General features: G+C 38.2%; 2 protein-coding genes across 2 annotated transcripts; both read left to right on the top strand.

Annotated features, from left to right (window-relative positions):
* The first annotated feature begins 6,421 nt into the window (after positions 1 to 6,421).
* On the top strand, positions 6,422 to 7,582 carry LOC122033921. The gene is made up of 2 exons (XM_042593071.1): positions 6,422 to 6,861; positions 6,955 to 7,582. The coding sequence occupies exons 1-2, from the start codon at positions 6,422 to 6,424 to the stop codon at positions 7,580 to 7,582; spliced, it is 1,068 nt and encodes a 355-aa protein (XP_042449005.1).
* Positions 7,583 to 7,651: 69 nt separating this feature from the next.
* On the top strand, positions 7,652 to 19,529 carry LOC122033920. The gene is made up of 4 exons (XM_042593070.1): positions 7,652 to 8,750; positions 8,805 to 9,253; positions 18,645 to 18,734; positions 18,846 to 19,529. The coding sequence occupies exons 1-4, from the start codon at positions 7,652 to 7,654 to the stop codon at positions 19,527 to 19,529; spliced, it is 2,322 nt and encodes a 773-aa protein (XP_042449004.1).
* The last annotated feature ends 20 nt before the right edge of the window (positions 19,530 to 19,549 follow it).

Below are 19,549 nucleotides of genomic sequence, written 5' to 3'. Positions count from 1 at the left end.
AATAGTTAAGGTTAGTGTTCTTCTATATATGTCCATAGTCTCCTATTATCAATTCAACCAATTGAGATGCTATAGACTAGAATCTACTACCTTAGGACATTATTATACTTATTCATCTAGCACAGATCTGAAGTAATATAATAACCATAAATTTTAGCTTTTATTAATGAAATATAATACAAAAGTTTTCTTATCAATCATCTCATAATTGACTCTAAGGACTAATACCAACATAATTGATCTGACTAATCGATTCGCGAAGCTTCTATGTGCTCATAATTGATTACCAATTGATTGGAGAAACATACCAATTGATTGATACAATACTTGCCTAAACTTGAAATTTTGAGTTTAACCCAATCGATTTGTGTTGCAAAAACCCAGAATTAAGGTTTAGGTTTTAGGGTTTTAGCTCACCAATCAATTAGTATAACTCACCAATTGATTGGTGAACCCTAAAATAGGGGATTTTCATTCCTAAAGCCTCAAGCACATAGCTCCCTTCAATGTACCAATCAATCCCAATGACCACATGCTTGATGAACCTCCTATTCCCTGGACTTTTCGCCTGAAGCTTCCTCATCTTTATGTCTTCATCTACACTTGCATTCGATCTTGCGATCTTCTCGTGTTTTCTCCTTTTGCTAAGAATTTGGTCCTTAACTATCTTGGGTTTTCCTTACCTTGCATCAAGTCTTCTGATTTGCATGGAATTTTTCTTTGTCAAGAATCTGACCCTCAACTTCCTTAGACTTCTTTTATCATGTAGACACGTAACTTAAGTGAGATCTAACGTATTAACCTAAACTTAAATAATTATCAATCATTGAAACTTTTCATCTGGGACATGATTGCACCAATAATCTCCACCTTTTTTATTTTTGACAATCTATTTAAGTTTAGGTTAATTTTTAACATATCATAATATCAACTATTAATAAGATGATATCAATACAATAAACTTAAAAATTACAAGATCATGTCAAAATACAACATGCATGAACTTAAATATATTATTTCTCCCCTTTTGTTAAATATCAAAATAAAACTAAAACGAAGTCAGGAAAAATGTGGTCAATTGAAAGTTTCCAGTGGTGAGGTGGTGGCCATCGACTAAAAAAGTTACGAGGCTAGGGTTTTAAGAAAGGGGATCACAATTCAGACTTGGAGAGGGAGAGAGATATTTTTACGCCTTGAAGGTAATACTTGTCTGATAAAATGAACGATATCCCCTTATGACAATAATATATACAACATGATATAAGTAAAAAAAAGAGAATAAACACAATAGCAAAACATAAAAATATATACAAAATTCACTTAACATAAAAACTGAAATAATTGTGTGCAGGCACGACTTAAACATAACAAATACTATAACCAAAATAAAGAGCTAACCACAATCAAAATCTAAACACTAATCGCTTATTATGCAAACGAGTCCAGGAAGCAAAGTGTAAACAAATGCAATACAAAATAACATGGAAAACTCTCAAAGTGACATGAGATTGATAGACAAGATCTCCAAATGACTCCATTTATCCTCTATCTGTAGCTTGAGGAAGAAACATGGGTAGTGACTCCAAATGACTCAACGAGTAATAAAAGATAATACATAATCTAAGCATAAGGAGAGTAAAGGTATATAGTCTCAAAAGTAAATATTCATCATCTGAAGAGAACATAAGTATGCATCTACTACATAATAAATGTACTTAGCCGCAAATAATTGTTAGAGTGTATACTAGCTTTTGTAAATATTTATTTTTGAAATAAAAGAATCACATTGGTCAAATGTCTACATTTATTTGCTAAGTGTAGTTGTTCAATTAATTTATATTGTAGATAATATGGTATGTGGTGTCACACACAGAAGATCATGCTATCAGTTCTTTATAAATTATAAACAGTTGCTCATGACTAAGATGGAAAGGAACAAACCGTTGGAATAGTCATAGTGTAATTAAGTATTAGTTTATCTTGACTAATAAATTACACTAGTACACTCTGAGTGAATTGAGTAGGACCATTTAAGGTAAAAAAATTTTATACTGACTTAATAAAATAACAAGACCTTAGTTATTATAGAAGTGTGTGCTCTTAATCCTAATATAATAACAAACATATATATTTAGTATTTATTTCTTTAACTTATCAAAGGGTGAGATTTAGCTCGATAAATCAATAGGCCCGATAAGTTGAGAAATGATATTACTTATAGTGTGTATTGTTGATTATAGAAGGAAACTGTATCCTGGTAATCTAGGTTGAGAATGCCCCCAAGAGGAGCTCATAAGGACTGTCATGTTAAACCCTGTAGGTGGACTTAGTCCGACATGAAGATGAAGTTGAGTGGTACTACTCTTGGACTAAGATATTAATTAAAGCGAGTTGTCAGTAACTCGATTAAATTAATGAACATTCGATATCTTAAACACAGGGAGACTAACACACTTATAATAAGAAGGAGCCCATAATATAATTTGGGATTGGTGCGGTAGTGCAATAATAACTTTCTAGTGGAATGAGTTATTATTGATGAACTTGAGTTGTATGTTTGGGGCGAACACGGGATACTCGAGTTCATCAGAAGGCCAAAACCAATTTCTCCTCTATGTCCCTATCGTAGCCTCATTAATGCCTCAAATCCACTTATGAAAAGCCCATCTTAGTGTCCAAGAGGAGGTCGGCCCATGACTTGGTGACCAAGCCATAGGGGCTGGCCACTTCCTTCTCAAAGGGGTTAACCCTATGCTTGGTGCCCAAGCAAGTAGGGGCCGACCATCATAATTCAAATTAAGAGGGGTGTTTTGAATTTTTAAAATATTCTCTTTGTAGATATCTACAAGTTTTAAAAAAGAGATTTTAAATTATAAAACTTTCCTTTTTTAACCATCCTCATGATTTTTATAAAGGGAGTTTTAAATTTAAAACATTCCTTTTTTGTCACCGTGTTAAAAAAGAAAATTTTAAATGAGAAGTTTTAAATTTTAAAACTTGGTTTTAATTTTTAAAACTTTCCTTTTTTAACATCCACATTAGGAAATTCAAAGAGAGCTTGTAAAATTTTATAAGAGCTTTCTTTCTTTGCTTATAAAATTTTTACAAAATATTTCCTTCCTCTTTTAAGGGTCGGCCACCCTTGCTTGGTGCCCAAGCAAGGGGGCCGGCCATACTATCAATTTAAAGGAGAAAAGGAAAATTAAAAGGAGAAAAGGAAAAACAAGAGGAAGATTTTAATTTTTGTAAAAATCATTCCTTATTTGCCTTGGCCAAGTATTATAAAAGAAGGGGAGGAGAGACCTCATGAGATATCAATTCTTATTCTCTTGTTGGTGTTCTCTCTTGTGGCCGACCCTCTCTCCCTTCCCTTTCCCCTTGCTCTCTTTTGTTCCTTGGTGGTGGTGGTGGTCGAATATTAGAGAAGGAGGAGGAGTTTTGCGTGGTGTTCATCTTGGAGGATCGTCGCCCACACGACGTCCAAGAGGAGGCGAGGAATACGGCAGAAGATATCGAGGTTATTAGCATACAAAGAAGAGGTATAACTAGTAATTATTTCCCGCATCATGCTAGTTCTTCTTTGTATGAATTCCAAACACAAGAGGCATATGATTCTAGAGTTTCGGATTTGTTTCGAAGTTGTGTTTCTTTTGTTTTAGATTAATGAGTCAAGAATTTCAATGGACATTTAGTGACTTTAACACTTGTTTTGGATTTTTCTTCCGGTAGCTCTTGAAGGTTTGACTCCAGGTTTAATTGGAACAATTTTTGGAGTTCGATCACCGGATTAGATCAACCCTATGAGCCCTCTAGAGCCAAGGCTTCTCACATGCAAAACCCTATTTTTAGATACCTACATCGAGTCATGAGCAAAACTGTTTTTGTTAGAGGGGAAAGTGGTGGAGTCGTCAAGAAAGTAGAACTTTATTCTCTATGGGCTATGTTACATAAGGTTGATTTTGATTCTGGTTTTCATTTTTTGCAAACCTTAGTGAGAACTACGAGGGCATCCTCGGGATCACTAGTGCTTTGATTACTCAAATAGCCATTAACTTGGAACTTGATTTAGATGGGTTGGAAGTTATTCATGGTAATGATATGATCGACATGAATGCATGTCTTGCTATGAAAATAATTTGTCGGGATGAAAATGGTTTTGCATTTCCAAGGTCGAATGGTTTTCCTTTACCTCTTCCTTGTCCTGATCGAACTTCAGTTTGCAACCCAACTAATTGGGTAATCACTTATTTAGACCTCGAGAATGTTCCTTCCATATCCGGAGATACAAAGTCACACATTGAGCCCTTGACATCTGGACACCCGCAACCCTCCGGACATCCGGATCCTGCTAGGCATTCTTTTGCCTATGGTACGGGTCCCTCCAGATTTGACTTCTCAGATTTTCGTGCATCCCTAGAATCACTTCATGAGAAGCAAAATGCTCAACGAGAAATGTTGGAAGGTCGCTTTTCTTTATCAAATGACCAGTTTAGAGAGGTACAAAATCACTTTCAGTTCACGAGAAATTTTCAAGGTCAAGTGGCTGAATTTGTCCAGGATTATGATATGGATCAAGCTAGAATGAGAGATTTTATGTAGAGTATGAGTGTAACTAGCCAACAAGTTGATGCTTTGTTTGAGTATCATATAATCCTGAGCAAAACTCCAGGTTTTCCTAGTTTTCCCATTGGCCAACCATGTCATAGGCCTCCTTTCCCTCGTCCTCCTCCACCTTATTGATTTCATCGGGACGATGAAAGGTTTAAGTCTGGGGGAGTGTCGTACCTGATGTTTCCTTATGCCTAGTTTTCAGTTTTTACTTGTTTTCTGCATGTTTAGTTTTTGTTTTGCATTTGTTCTTGCTTCAAATGCTTGATTTTTGATAGTCACTTGACTATCTTTTGAAAACTTTGTGGCATACATCTTGAGAACATCAAAACTTCACTTATATGCTTTCTTGTCTTCAAGATTAAATGTTAGCACGTTTATTATCTAAATTCATGATGTTTGATACTTGCCATTTCACTTGAATATTTTAGTTTTATTTTCCAGATTTTCAGTTGCTTATCAAACTTTAATTGTGCTTTTATCTATGGTAAATGATTTTAATCGCTCACTCGACTTTGACGATTAATTAGCAAATATGGAGTATTTGTTAACCAATTGCTGATGTATTTTTGAAGGTTTATAAGGAAGAATAATCAGAGCTATACATTAGTATTTGGATTTAATATGAGCCATGGATGAAGTGTTGGTCAAGATTTGCAACTTGTGGCAAACCTAGACCGTTGAATATGGATCGGAGGGATCTGAACCGTACAACTGATATTTGTGATCTGAGGAGGGAATAAAAAGGAGGAGTAAACGAGAGTTCGAGGTGGCTGGTTCTTCGGAGGAAAAAGATGAGGAGCAAGGAAAGGGAAGGACGATAACGAGTAGATCTGAGGCTTGTTGTCAACTTCGGTGACTCCTCTCTTCGAACACTGGATCCGGGAATTGTTTTAGCTGATTCTTTCTTTATCATTCATCATTTCGTGGCATTAATCGGCAAGTAGACCAGATCTAGATCAGATCCTAGATCTGGATTTAGTTTTTTTCTTGTTTGGATTTTAGTGACATTCTGACAACTCTGGTGAGTGCTTGGGGGTTCCCAACTTACTAGGGTTCTTTTCTTTTCTTCCTCTATCAAGCTATTGTTGTTTCTTTAATTGAAGTTTTCTTTCTCTGCTGAAATTCTTGGAGACTTTGCATGTTCGTTAATGTGATGAATGTTTTTTTTTCTCGTTCCTGATTTTGAAGAGTATTACATTTGATTGTAGATTTAAGATTCCAAGTCTTGATTCATTTTAGTTGAGTTACGTTATTACTTTTTAAAGTTTCTGTTAGATAAATTCTTAGTCCTTTGGTTCGTAATATGTAGATCTATTTTTCTACCTCATATTTAAATTCAATTAGTGATATTCCTAGTCATAAGGGAAGTTTCCAGTAATTGATTTCATTGGATTGCAATTATAAAATAGAACAAATTCCTACTGATTAGTGCAGCCAATCAAATTCATGAATTTAATGGCATCATGAAGTCCTTGAGAATCGATTCTAGGGTCTACTCTACCAACTTAGTTTAAGAGAGATTCTGAGGTATTATTTGGAAACTAAAACATTTACGATATTAGTTTTAGTTATCAAATTTGGCGTCGTTGCCGGGGACCTAATGATGATTGTTGAATTTTGGATTGATTACTGCTTTTGAATACCGCATTATTAAATTTGGTTGTGTAGTGTGTAGCTTATGACCAGGAAAGGTAAGCGACATTTGGTTCAGTACAATCTAGAAATTGAGAAAACTTTTCATATATTACGTAGGGCTCAGAGGGGACAACCTTCTACTTCTAATTCTATATTTCCAGATCCTTCAGGGAGAATGACATTAAATCATAGCAGTACACTCAGAGAGTTGGCAGCTCCTGATGGATCACATCAGCCTCTCTGTATCGAGTATCCAGAATTGGAAGTTGATTTTGAGCTGAAATCAGGGACTATACATTTGTTACCTAAGTTTCATGGGCATTCTGGTGAGGATCCAAATAGACACTTACAAGAGTTCCATGTGGTATGCTCTACAATGAAACCTCAGGGAATTTCTGAGGAAGACATCAAGTTAAGGGCATTTCCATTTTCTTTAGCTGATGCAGCAAAAGACTGGCTGTTTTATTTACCTCCAGGAACTATTACTTGTTGGAATGGCATGAGAAGGGTGTTTTTGGATAAGTTTTTTCCTGCTTCTAGGACAGCTTCAATTAGAAAAAGTATATGTGGAATCCAACAAAGTACTGGTGAAACGCTGCATGAGTACTGGGAGAGGTTTAAAAGGCTATGTGCAAGCTGCCCGCAACATCAAATAAGCGATCAGTTATTAATTTAGTATTTCTATGAAGGGTTACTACTTATGGATAGAAGCATGATAGATGCTGCAAGTGGAGGAGCTTTGGTGAATAAGACACCTAATGATGCTAGAGATTTAATAGAGACCATGGAAGCTAACTATCAACAATTTGGAATAAGACCTATGGTGGCAAGGAATAATAATGAAGTTCGGACTGTATATTCTGGACAGAGTAGAATTGAGAGTAGGTTGGAGGAAATGTTGAACAGAATTGAGTCAGCAACCAAGCAGATGACTTTGAATCAGCAGCCGCAGCAACAATTGGCAGAATCTGTGCAAGCAATGAAAATTTGTGGATTTTGTGCTAGTAATTGGCATTCAACAGATGCTTGTCCCAGTTTGCAATCAGATGAATGTAATTTGACAGCTGAGCAGGTTGTTGCAGCAGCTAGTGTTTTCCCTAATCAACCACAGTCCCAGCAAAGTAAGTATGACCCCATGTCATCTACGTATAATCCTGGTTGGAGGGACCATCCAAATTTGAGTTATGGAAATACTTCAGCAGCACAACAATTTTTACCACAGCAGATTCAAAGCAGAAATTTTCTAGGTAATCAGAGACCACCAGGTTTTTATAACAGTGCAGTTCCGAATAGAGCACAACCATTCCAGCAACTTCCACAACCATTCCAGCAATAAGATTCTCCGTATCAGCAGCAGTCAAGGCAGTCTTCTGCCTTAACTCAATATGATTTTTCAGTGCAAGATATGAAGGAGATTATGCAGCAAATGTTGCTTCATCAACAGCAACTTTCATTGCAATGTTCTCAATCAATTCAACAGCAGCAAAGGACTGATGTTGCCATACAGAATATTGAAAGACAATTAGGTCAAATGGTGTCTAACCAAGGACAAGCGCATTCACAAACTTCAAGTCAATTACCTTCGCAAACTATACCAAATCCAAGAGGAAATGTGAGTGTTATCACTCTATGGAATGGTAAAACTATTTATGAACACAAACAAGAAAACTCGTCTGATTGTATAAGTAATGTAGATCTGGATTCGCAAATTAAATTTGGATCTATTCCAGTAGTGCAAATTCCTGTGACAGAACAGAAGCAAGCAGAGATTCATCTACCATTTCCTCAGAGAATAGTGAAACCTGGTAGAGATAAGGCTGTTGAAAAGTCTAAGGAATTTCAGGAACTAATGGAAATTTTCAGTAGAGTGGAAGTGAATATTCCTTTGTTAAAGATAATCAAACATATCCCTAAGTATGCAAAATTTTTGAAGGACTTATGTGTTCACAAGAAGAAGCTCAAGGGTTATGAGTTGGTGAATATAGGAGAGAGCGTTTCTGCACTATTTCAGTCTATGCCACAAAAATGCAAGGATCCAAGAGTTTTCACCATTCCATGTATGATAGGGGAGAGTAGTTTTGAAGATGCTATGCTAGATCTTGGAGCATCCATTAATGTTATGCCGAAATCAGTGTTCCAAGCTCTTGGAATTGGACCTCTTCAGTCAACAGGGGTTGTGATTCAATTGGCGAACAAAAGTTTTGCTCATCCAGTAGGAGTGATTGAAGATGTGCTGGTAAAGGTTAAGGAACTAATTTTCCCTGCATATTTTTATATTTTGGATATGGAGGGTGATACAAAGTCGAGCCATGTACCCATAATTCTTGGAAGGCCATTTCTGAAAACAGCAAAGACTAAGATTGATGTTTATGCTGGGACTTTATCAATGGAGTTTGGGGATACTGTTGTTCGGTATAACATTCTGGAGGCTATGAGATATCTAGTAGAGGATCATTCTTTGTTGAATGTTGAATTATTTGATGAGCTAGAGGATAGTTTGGATAGTTAGTTTTTGGAATTCACTACACTTTCTGATTAAGAGTTGGATGTAACTGAAGATGTCCATTTCGAGCAGGAAGATTCTGTTCCAGTAACCAAAGAGTGTGAAGGAGTTTGCATGATGGAGTCGGAACATGAAAAAGATCTTCCATCTACTGTGCATCCACCGAAACTGGAGTTAAAGGTTCTTCCGAACCATTTAAAGTATGCTTACTTGAGGAAAGACGAGCAACTACCAGTAATCATTTCCAAGGATCTTGAGCCCAGACAAGAAGAGAGATTGTTAGATGTTTTAAGGCATAATCAAAAAGCAATTGGTTGGACTTTGGCAGATTTGACTGGAATTAGTTCTGCTATTTGCACACATAGGATTTTATTGGAGGAAGATTGTAAACCTGTACGGCAACTACAAAGAAGACTAAATCCACTTATTCTTGATGTAGTTAAGAAAGAGGTTGTGAAGTTACTACAAGCTGGGATTATCTATCCTATTTCAAATAGTAAATGGGTAAGTCCAGTGCAGGTGGTGCCTAAGAAGTCAGGAGTTAATGTTGTAGCAAATAAAAAGAATGAATTGTTGGGATTTTCGGGCGGTAAAAACCACCTTTTTGCGTTGCGGAACCCCGAATCTCCCATGCCACCAGATCGGTGTGAAGTTTATAAAAAAAATTTCATGTGCGAGTTTACTAAAGCCTAGATCTACACTAGATAAGATCTTTACCCTTGATGCGAAGCCCTTCGCTTAATCCCGCTCGTCCAAAGTTCGCCGGATCTCAAGAGTATCAAGGTAGATACTCCTCTATGTGTATCCACACAAGCAAGAGATCGAGAGAAACCACTAGGATGTGCTAGCACCCTTGATGGTCTGGGCAAAGATGAGGAGAGGGAGAGAGCTTGAGAGATTGAGGAAGAAGAAGGAATGAATGAGAATCAATTCTCACTTGTAACTCTACCAAAAGTGGCCGACCACCTTCAAGTGAGGAGTTATATACTCCATGGAATTTCAAGAGTCAAAAACTCTTGATCTCCCTCATGAGGTGGCACACTATGAAGAGGTCTTGATGATGTGGTACATCATCATTAGTCCACTTAATGCCAACTCACCAATGAGGTGGCAAATGGTCAAGTCAAACTTGACCCTTCATCTTCCTCTCAAGTCAAGTCAAACTTGACCACTTCTCTCCCTTGGTTGATCTAATCTAACCATTGGTTCAAGTCAATTTTAATTTAATGAATCTCTATTCATTGAATTAAATTAATTAAATGAGTCTAAGTGCAAATTAGATTCACTTAACACATGAACCAAATTGAATCCAACTCAATTAGCCTAATTTAGATTACTCTTAATCCAATTTGGTTCATCATATGAACCTAATCATTTAGGTACATCAAATGAACCTAATCTCCATCTAATTGCCCTTTGTGTGTGACCCTATAGGTTCTTGTAACGTTGGTAATGCTACTAAACCCATTTAGAAGCATAAGTAATGAGCGGTATCTAGCAACACATCATTACTACCCAAATTACAAGAATGTTGAGATCTAACATCACCTTGTGACTACTAATTGTGACTCCTCACAATATATGATAAGTGCCCTTCTATCCTTGACATCTAGATTGATCAATGTGAGGCATAGACTGTGTCATCCTCTAATCAATCTAAATCTTGAACTCCAAGTAGACTCACTCAATCAAATGAGCTCAATATCTCATATTGACTCATTTGGGCATGGCCATGCACTTAGTGGTCTCACTCTATCAAGAATATCGATGTCACTCCCGTCATATAGAAGGGATAGATCCCATCTACATCACTCACATCCCTCTGTATAATTCGTTACATACCCAGTAATCGCCTTTATAGTCCACCCAGTTACGAGTGACGTTTGACGAAGCCAAAGTACGTAACTCCTTATGTAGGGAACCATGGTGACTTCAGGTCCAAGAACTAATAGTCATACTAATAGCCACATGAGAAAGTATATGACACTCATATAACGATCCATGATACTTTCTCATGGTGGGTCATTCAGTATACATTCTCCAATGCATACCCATGTGTCAACTTGATATCTCCATATCCATGACTTGTGAGATCAAGTCATCGAGTTGACCTACATGCTAGTCTCGTCGCATTAACATTGTACCTGAATGTTAATACTCGACTAGGAATGATTAAGAGTAGTGTTCCCTATATCATCTCACTATCGGTTCAACTAACCGATTGATATAGGTAAGAACCCTCTACTTAAGGACGCTATTATACTTAGTTATTTTACACCAATACAAGTAAGTATAATAACCAAAACAAATGCCTTTATTTATATACAAGAATATGATACAATTAGTCCATACAACAATCATCAAATGATTGGCTCTAGGGCTCTAACTAACAATCTCCCACTATCACTAGTGTCAATCAGTGTAGGCTCTAAGACCTAATGACCTAATGTGACCATCATGCTTTCTCTGTGCCAAAGCCTTGGTCAAGGGATCTGCGATGTTAGCCTCTGTGGGTACTCTGCAAATCTTCACATCTCCTCTCTTGATAATCTCTCGAATGAGATGGAAGCGCCGTAGTATGTGTTTGGTCTGCTGGTGTGAGCGAGGTTCCTTAGCCTGCGTAATTGCTCCATTATTGTCACAATAGAGCTCAATAGGGTCAGCGATGCTAGGAACCACCCTAATTTCAGTGATGAACTTGTGGATCCAAACTGCCTCCTTTGCTGCTTCTGATGCAACAATATACTCGACCTCTGTCGTAGAATCAGCTACTGTGTCCTGCTTCGAACTCTTCCAGCTCACACCACCAGCATTTATGCAAAACACGAACCCTGACTGCGATCAATAATCATCCTGGTCGGTCTGGAAGCTGGCATCACTGTAACCCTTTACAGCTAGCTCATCATCGCCTCCATATATCAAGAAATATTCTTTAGTCCTTCTTAAGTACTTAAGAATATTCTTGACCGCTATCCAGTGACTTTCACCTGGATCTGACTGGTATCTGCTCGTCATGCTCAAAGCATACGAGACATCAGGACGAGTACATAGCATAGTGTACATGATAGATCCTATGGCTGAGGCACAAGGGATCTGATCCATGCGGTCTCTCTCCTCTCTAGAAGAGGGACCTTGAGTCTTCGAAAGACTCACGCCATGTGACATCAACAGAAATCCCTTCTTGGAGTTCTGCATGGCAAACCGTAGGAGTACCTTGTCAATATATGTACTCTGACTTAGGCCAAGCAACCTCTTAGATCTATCTCTATAGATCTGTATGCCTAGAATGCGGGATGCTTCACCTAAGTCCTTTATTGAGAAACAAGTACCTAGCCAAGTTTTGACAGACTGCAGCAAAGGGATGTCTTTTCCAATGAGTAGTATGTCATCCACATACAATATGAGGAAGACAACTATGTCCCCTACAACATTCTTGTAGACACAAGGTTCATCTTCATTCTTGATGAAAGCAAACTGTTTGATTGCATCATCGAATCGAAGATTCCAGCTCCGAGAAGCTTGCTTTGGTCCATAAATGGACCTATGTAGCTTGCATACTCTGCCAGTATGCTGTGGATCTTCAAAATCCTCAGGTTGTGTCATGTACATATCCTCGAGCAGGTTTTCATTCAGAAACGCGGTTTTGACATCCATCTGCCATATCTCATAGTCATGGTATACTGCAATAGCAAGCATGATCCGAATGGACTTAAACATCGCTACTGGAAAAAAGGTTTCATCATAGTCAATACCATGAATCTGCTTGAAACCTTTAGCTACCAAGCAACCCTTATAGATAAGTCCATTCATGTCAGTCTTTCTCTTAAAGACTCACTTACACCCTATGGGTTTTACGCCCTCAGGTGGATCAACCAAAGTCCATACTTGGTTAGTGTACATGGATTCCATCTCGGATCTCATGGCCTCTAGCCATTTCTCGGAATCTGGTCTCATCACAGCTTCCTGATAGGAGGTGGGCTCATCCTCTATGAGCACAACGTCATCATGGTTAGACAAGAGAAATGAGTATCTCTCAGGCTGATGACGTACCCTATCAGACCTGCGAAGAGGTATGTCTACTTGAACTGGTTGTTGTTCCTCAACTCCTTGTGGAACAACATCATCCATAATACTTTGTGGTTCCAGTTCAACTTCCATCGAGGCTTCAGTGTTATTTTTCGTATCTTGAACTTCTTCAAGATCGAATGTACTTCCACTAGTCTTTCTAGAAACAAAATCCCTTTCTAGAAAAACCCCAGTCTTAGCCACAACTATCTTGTGTTGACTGGGAATGTAGAAGTAATATCCCTTAGTTTCCTTGGGATATCTGATAAAATAGCACTTGTCGGATTTGGGTCCCAATTTGTCCGAGACTTGACGTCTAACGTAAGCCTCACAACCCCAAATCCTCATAAAAGACACCTGGGCATCTCTCCCAGTCCATATCCTATATGATGTCTTTATTACAGCCTTGGATGGAACTCGGTTGAGTATAAAGGCTACCGTGTCTAGAGCATAGCCCCAAAGGAATATAGGAAGATCTGTGTGACTCATCATAGACCGTACCATATCTAATACCGTACGATTCCTCCTTTCAGATACACCATTCCACTGTGGTGTTCCAGGAGGAGTGAGTTGGGATAGAATCCCACACTCAGCTAGATGGTCACGAAACTCATGGCTAAAGTATTCTCCACCTCGATCTGATCGAAGTATCTTAATACTCTTGCTAAGCTGATTTTGTACTTCATTTTTGAATGCTTTGAACTTTTCAAAGGATTCTGACTTATGTGTCATCAGGTACATATAACCATATCTACTGAAGTCATCAGTAATTGTAATGAAGTACCTATAACCACCTCTAGTAGTGACATTGAAAGGACCACATACATCACTATGTATAAAACCTAACAAGTCAGTCACTCTCTCACTGTGTCCACTAAAGGGAGTCTTGGTCATCTTGCCTAGAAGGCATGACTCGTATGTCTCATATGATTCAAAATCAAATGAGTCCAGTAAACCATCTTTATGGAGCTGGGATAAGCGTTTGTCATTTATATGACCTAAGCGACAGTGCCAGAGATAGGTTGTGTTCATGTCATTTGACTTGAACCTCTTGGTACTTATGTTATAGATAGAGCTCTCAAGGTCTAGAATATAGAGTTCGTTCATCAGAGGTGCACTACAATAGAACATTTCATTTAAATAAACTGAACAACATTTGTTCTTTATAATAAATAAAAAACCTTTCTTGTCCAAATAAGAAACTGAAATTATGTTCTTAGTTAAAGCAGGCACATAACAACAATCATCCAACTCTAGTACAAGCCCAGAGGGCAGAGATAGAAAATAAGTCCCTACAGCAACAGCAGCAAACCGTGCTCCATTGTCTATGCGTAGGTCCACCTCGCCCTTCGTCAATGCCCTGCTATTTCTCAGCGCCTGAACATTAGTACAAATGTGAGAAGCACATCCGGTATCTAATACCCATGATAAAGAAATAGATAGATTGACTTCTATAACATATATACCTGAAGTGGAAGTCTCACTTCTCTTCTTCTTAAGATCTTCCAGGTACACCTTGCAGTTCCTCTTCCAGTGCCCGGTCTGACCACAGTGGAAGTAGGTAGCATCCTTGGCGATCCCTCCTTTCGGCTTCAGTTCCTTGCCTTTGCCCTTGGCTTGGGACTTTCCCTTGCCCTTGCCCTTGTGTTTCTGAACCATCAGAATAGAATTGGGCTTAACCTTCTTAAGGTTGAGCTCAGCAGTTCGTAACATACTAAGCAGTTCGGGCAGTGGCTTGTTAATTTCGTTCATGTTGTAGTTCATGACAAATTGACTGTAGCTCTCTGGCAAAGACTGCAAGATCAGGTCAGTGGCCAGCTCTTGGCCAAGTGGGAATCCCAATCTCTGTAGATTCTCTATGTACCCAATCATCTTGAGTACATATGGACCTACGGGAGCTCCATCTGACATCTTGCACTGAAATAGTGCCCTTGAGATCTCAAATCTCTTATGTCGCGCTTGTCCTTGATATAGTTGATGAAGATGTTCAACCATATCATATGCGCCCATCAACTCGTGTTGCTTCTGAAGCTCAAAGTTCATGGTTGCGAGCATGAGACATAACACATCTAATGCGTCATCTTGATGCTTCTTGTAAGCATCTCGGTCAACTCGCGTGGCAGTGGCAGGAGGTGCCTCCGGAATGGGATGCTCCAGAACGTACAGTTTATGTTCCTGTGTGAGAACAATTCTCAGATTCCCGTACCAGTCCAGGAAATTAGCTCCGTTGAGCTTGTCCTTCTTAAGGATATAACGCAGGGAGAAAGAGTTCGTATTTGACGTCATGGCAATCTACAACAGAAAAATACAGAAAATAAATATCATATCTTGTTAATCATTTAATTAGGCCTTTAACTAAATGATGCTCCCACTAAATTCTATAATTCATGTGGGACAAGATCCACATCATACTATGCCCTGAGTTAGTTTTGGCTAAATCACCCAAGACTTAGTATGATCGGTAGGTAACTAATTACCAATTACATCTCTATGCAACTCTTGTTTATAGGATCAAGATCCATATTTATATTAAAACTCGAGTTAGCTTTGGCTAATATGCCCAAGAGTTAATATAAACATGATTTTGTCCTATCTTCCAACTATTGGATAAATGCCTACAGTTAACCTTGATTTAACTAGTTATACTCAATCTAATTGAGTTTTACTCACCCATACGTTGATAGGCGGGACCAAGATTGTCCCTCCGTACCCTACCAAGATAATATGTGTTGCTCTACTTTGGCAGATTCAACAACTACATGTGATCGAGGTAGTGATAGGTATCACGACATGGTAGGCATTACGAGTTATCGCGATTAAGATCTAATCTAATCGACGAGGTGTATCATATACTCGATTTAGATCTAATCTAATCGTTAGGGCACATCATGTACGCGATTTAGATCTAATCTAATCGTCGAGGTGTATCATATACGCGATTGATCGAATCGAATCGTTAAGGTGCTAATTAATTACTTATTCTAGCATGCATCACATATACATACACAAGCAATTAATTAAATGTTTTGTGATTAGTCATGGCTCTACTACGATCTTCTTGAGCCAATGAGAAGATCGGATGGTCAACCTAAGGTCAACAGCTTCTCAAGCTCCTCCCTTTGACCACCTTGTGTTACTCGCGCCCTCCTCGTAACTCGGTCTCGAGTGGACCTTCCACCGCTCCATTTTGTACATTACAAAAGTGAAACTCAAGTTACATTCGAGTCTAAACTAATTTACAACAGGAAATATAAAATAGAGGAAGGCACGACGCGCAGGTCGCGAATCAAGTACAACACGCACAAACACAAAATGACACGCAGGCCATATTATGAATTACAACATAATGTTTTAATCTAATTGGGTCTTTTGGGCCATGACCATCACAAAATAATACATAATTCTAAATTATGTAATTTCTATAAATTTCTGTAATTTTATTACAATTTTTTACAATTTTTATGAGTAAAAATTCCTGGTGGTCCCGTTTAGCGATTTTCGGGCGCAATCGCGGAACGAAGCCCCTTGCGGGGTCAGGGGCAGCGCCCCTACCCACGATATAACCATCACGAGTGTTCCTAAGAGATCCTACAGTGCCTCATTCCACTGTCCCAAAACGATTTGGGGTGAAACCTTGCCGTTTTGGAAAAATCTTCTCGGTAGTCGAAGCCTACAAGTGTCTAAACACTTGTGCTTCGCTTCTACGAGAAAAATACCCATAAAAATACCAAAAATCATAATTTCACAGAAAGTTACAGATCTGTAATTTTCATAAAAATACAAATTAAAATCATACAAGACTTCGCACGTGGCTCTGGTACCACTGTTGGGATTTTCGGGCCGCAAAAATTATCTTTTTGCGTTGCGGAAACCCCGAATCTCCCATGCCACAGGATCCGTGTGAAGTTTATAAACAAAATTTCATGTACGAGTTTACTAAAGCCTAGATCTACACTAGATAAGATCTTTACCCTTGATGCGAAGCCCTTCGCTTAATCCCGCTCGTCCAAAGTTCGTCGGATCTCAAGAGTATCAAGGTAGATACTCCTCTATGTGTATCCACACAAGCAAGAGATGGAGAGAACCCACTAGGATGTGCTAGCACCCTTGATGGTCTCGGCAAAGATGAGGAGAGGGAGAGAGCTTGAGAGCTTGAGGATGAAGAAGGAATGAATGAGAATCAATTCTCACTTGTAACTCTACCAAAAGTGGCCGACCACCTTCAAGTGAGGAGTTATATACTCCATGGAATTTCAAGAGTAAAAATCTCTTGATCTCCCTCATGAGGTGGCACACCATGAAGTGGTCTTGATGATGTGGCACATCATCATTAGTCCACTTAATGCCAACTCACCAATGAGGTGGCAAATGGTCAAGTCAAACTTGACCCTTCATCTTCCTCTCAAGTCAAGTCAAACTTGACCACTTCTCTCCCTTGGTTGATCTAATCTAACCATTGGTTCAAGTCAATTTTAATTTAATGAATCTCTATTCATTGAATTAAATTAATTAAATGAGTCTAAGTGCAAATTAGACCCACTTAACACATGAACCAAATTGAATCCAACTCAATTAGCCTAATTTGGATTACTCTTAATCCAATTTGGTTCATCATATGAACCTAATCATTTAGGTATATCAAATGAACCTAATCTCCATCTAATTACCCTTTGTGTGTGACCCTATAGGTTCTTGTAATGTTGGTAATACTCCTAAACCCATTTAGAAGCATAAGTAATGAGAGGTATCTAGCAACACATCATTACTACCCAAATTACAAGAATGTTGAGATCCAACATCACCTTGTGACTACTAATTGTGACTCCTCACAATATATGACAAGTGCCCTTCTATCATTGACATCTAGATTGATCAATGTGAGGCATAGACTGTGTCATCCTCTAATCAATCTAAATCTTGAACTCCAAGTAGACTCACTCAATCAAATGAGCTCAATATCTCATATTGACTCATTTGGGCATAGCCATGCACTTAGTGGTCTCACTCTATCAAGAATATCGATGTCACTTCTGTCATATAGGAGGGATATATCCCATCTACACACTCACATCCCTCTGCATAATTCGTTACATACCCAGTAATCGCCTTTATAGTCCACCCAGTTACGGGTGACATTTGACGAAGCCAAAGTACATAACTCCTTATGTAGGGAACCATGGTGACTTCAGGTCCAAGGACTAATAGTCATACTAATAGCCACATGAGAAAGTATATGACACTCATATAATGATCCATGATACTTTCTCATGGCGGGTCATTCAGTATACATTCTCCAATGCATACCCATGTGTCAACTTGATATCTCCGTATCCATGACTTGTGAGATCAAGTCATCGAGTTGACCTACATGCTAGTCTCATCGCATTAACATTGTCCCTGAATGTTAATACTTGACTAGGAATGATTAAGAGTAGTGTTTCCTATATCATCTCACCATCGGTTCAACTAAGCTATTGATATAGGTAAGAACCCTCTACTCAAGGACGCTATTATACTTAGTTATTTGGCACCAATACAAGTAAGTATAATAACCAAAACAAATGCCTTTATTTATATACAAGAATATGATACAATGAGTCCATACAATAATTATCAAATGATTGACTCTAGGGCTCTAACTAACATGAATTAATTCCCACAAGGGTACATAATAGTTGGAGAATGTGCATTGATTATAGAAGGCTAAATCATTTGACAAGAAAGGATCATTTCCCATTGCCTTTTATTGATCAGATGTTGGAGAGGTTGGCAGGGAAGACACACTATTGTTTTTTAGATGGTTATTCAGGGTATTTCCATATTTGCATAGCATTTAAAGATCAGGAGAAGACTACCTTTACCTGTCCCTTTGGAACTTTTGCTTATAGGAGAATGTCATTTGGGTTATGTAATGCTCCAGGTACATTTTAGAGGTGCATGGTAAGTATTTTTACTGATCTTTTGGAGCATGGTATGGAAGTATTCATGGATGATTTCACTATTTATGGATTTTCTTTTGATGCGTGTTTAGACAGTCTATCTTGTGTTCTGCATAGATGTGCGGAAAAAAAATTTGGTGTTAAACTTTAAAAAATGCCACTTCATGGTCAGGCATGGCATAGTATTGGGTCATATTGTTTCTGAAAAGGGTATTGAAGTGGATCCAGCTAAGATTAATGCTATAATTGCTTTATCTTTTCCCACATGTGTGCGGGAAGTTCGATCTTTCCTGGGACATGCAGGTTTTTATAGAAGATTCATTAGAGACTTTAGTGTTATTGCTTTACCTTTATCGCTACTGTTGCAAAAAGATGTGGAGTTTGTTTTTGATGAAAAATGCAAGGAAGCTTTTAATAAACTCAGGGAAACTCTTATTTCATCTCCTATTATGTGTTCTCCTGATTGGTTATTACCTTTTGAACTTATGTGGGATGCTTCTAATTTTGCAGTTGGAGCGGTTTTGGCTCAAAGGGTTGAGGGGGCACCACATGTTATTAGTTATGCATCAAAAACATTGGATTCTGCTCAGAGCAACTACACAACGACTAAAAAAGAGCTTCTAGCAATTGTTTTTGCTTTGGATAAGTTTCGGTCTTATCTTCTTTATTCTCACATTATTGTTTTTTGGGATCATGCAACTCTTAAGTTTCTTCTTAAGAAGGCAGATACAAAGCCTCGATTGATTAGATGGATGCTCTTACTTCAAGAATTGTGATAACTAAAACTAATGTCGTA

This window comes from Zingiber officinale, chromosome 11B (assembly GCF_018446385.1).
Source record: "Zingiber officinale cultivar Zhangliang chromosome 11B, Zo_v1.1, whole genome shotgun sequence".
NCBI lineage: Eukaryota > Viridiplantae > Streptophyta > Magnoliopsida > Zingiberales > Zingiberaceae > Zingiber > Zingiber officinale.
This window is presented reverse-complemented; position numbering and strand designations above follow the sequence as displayed.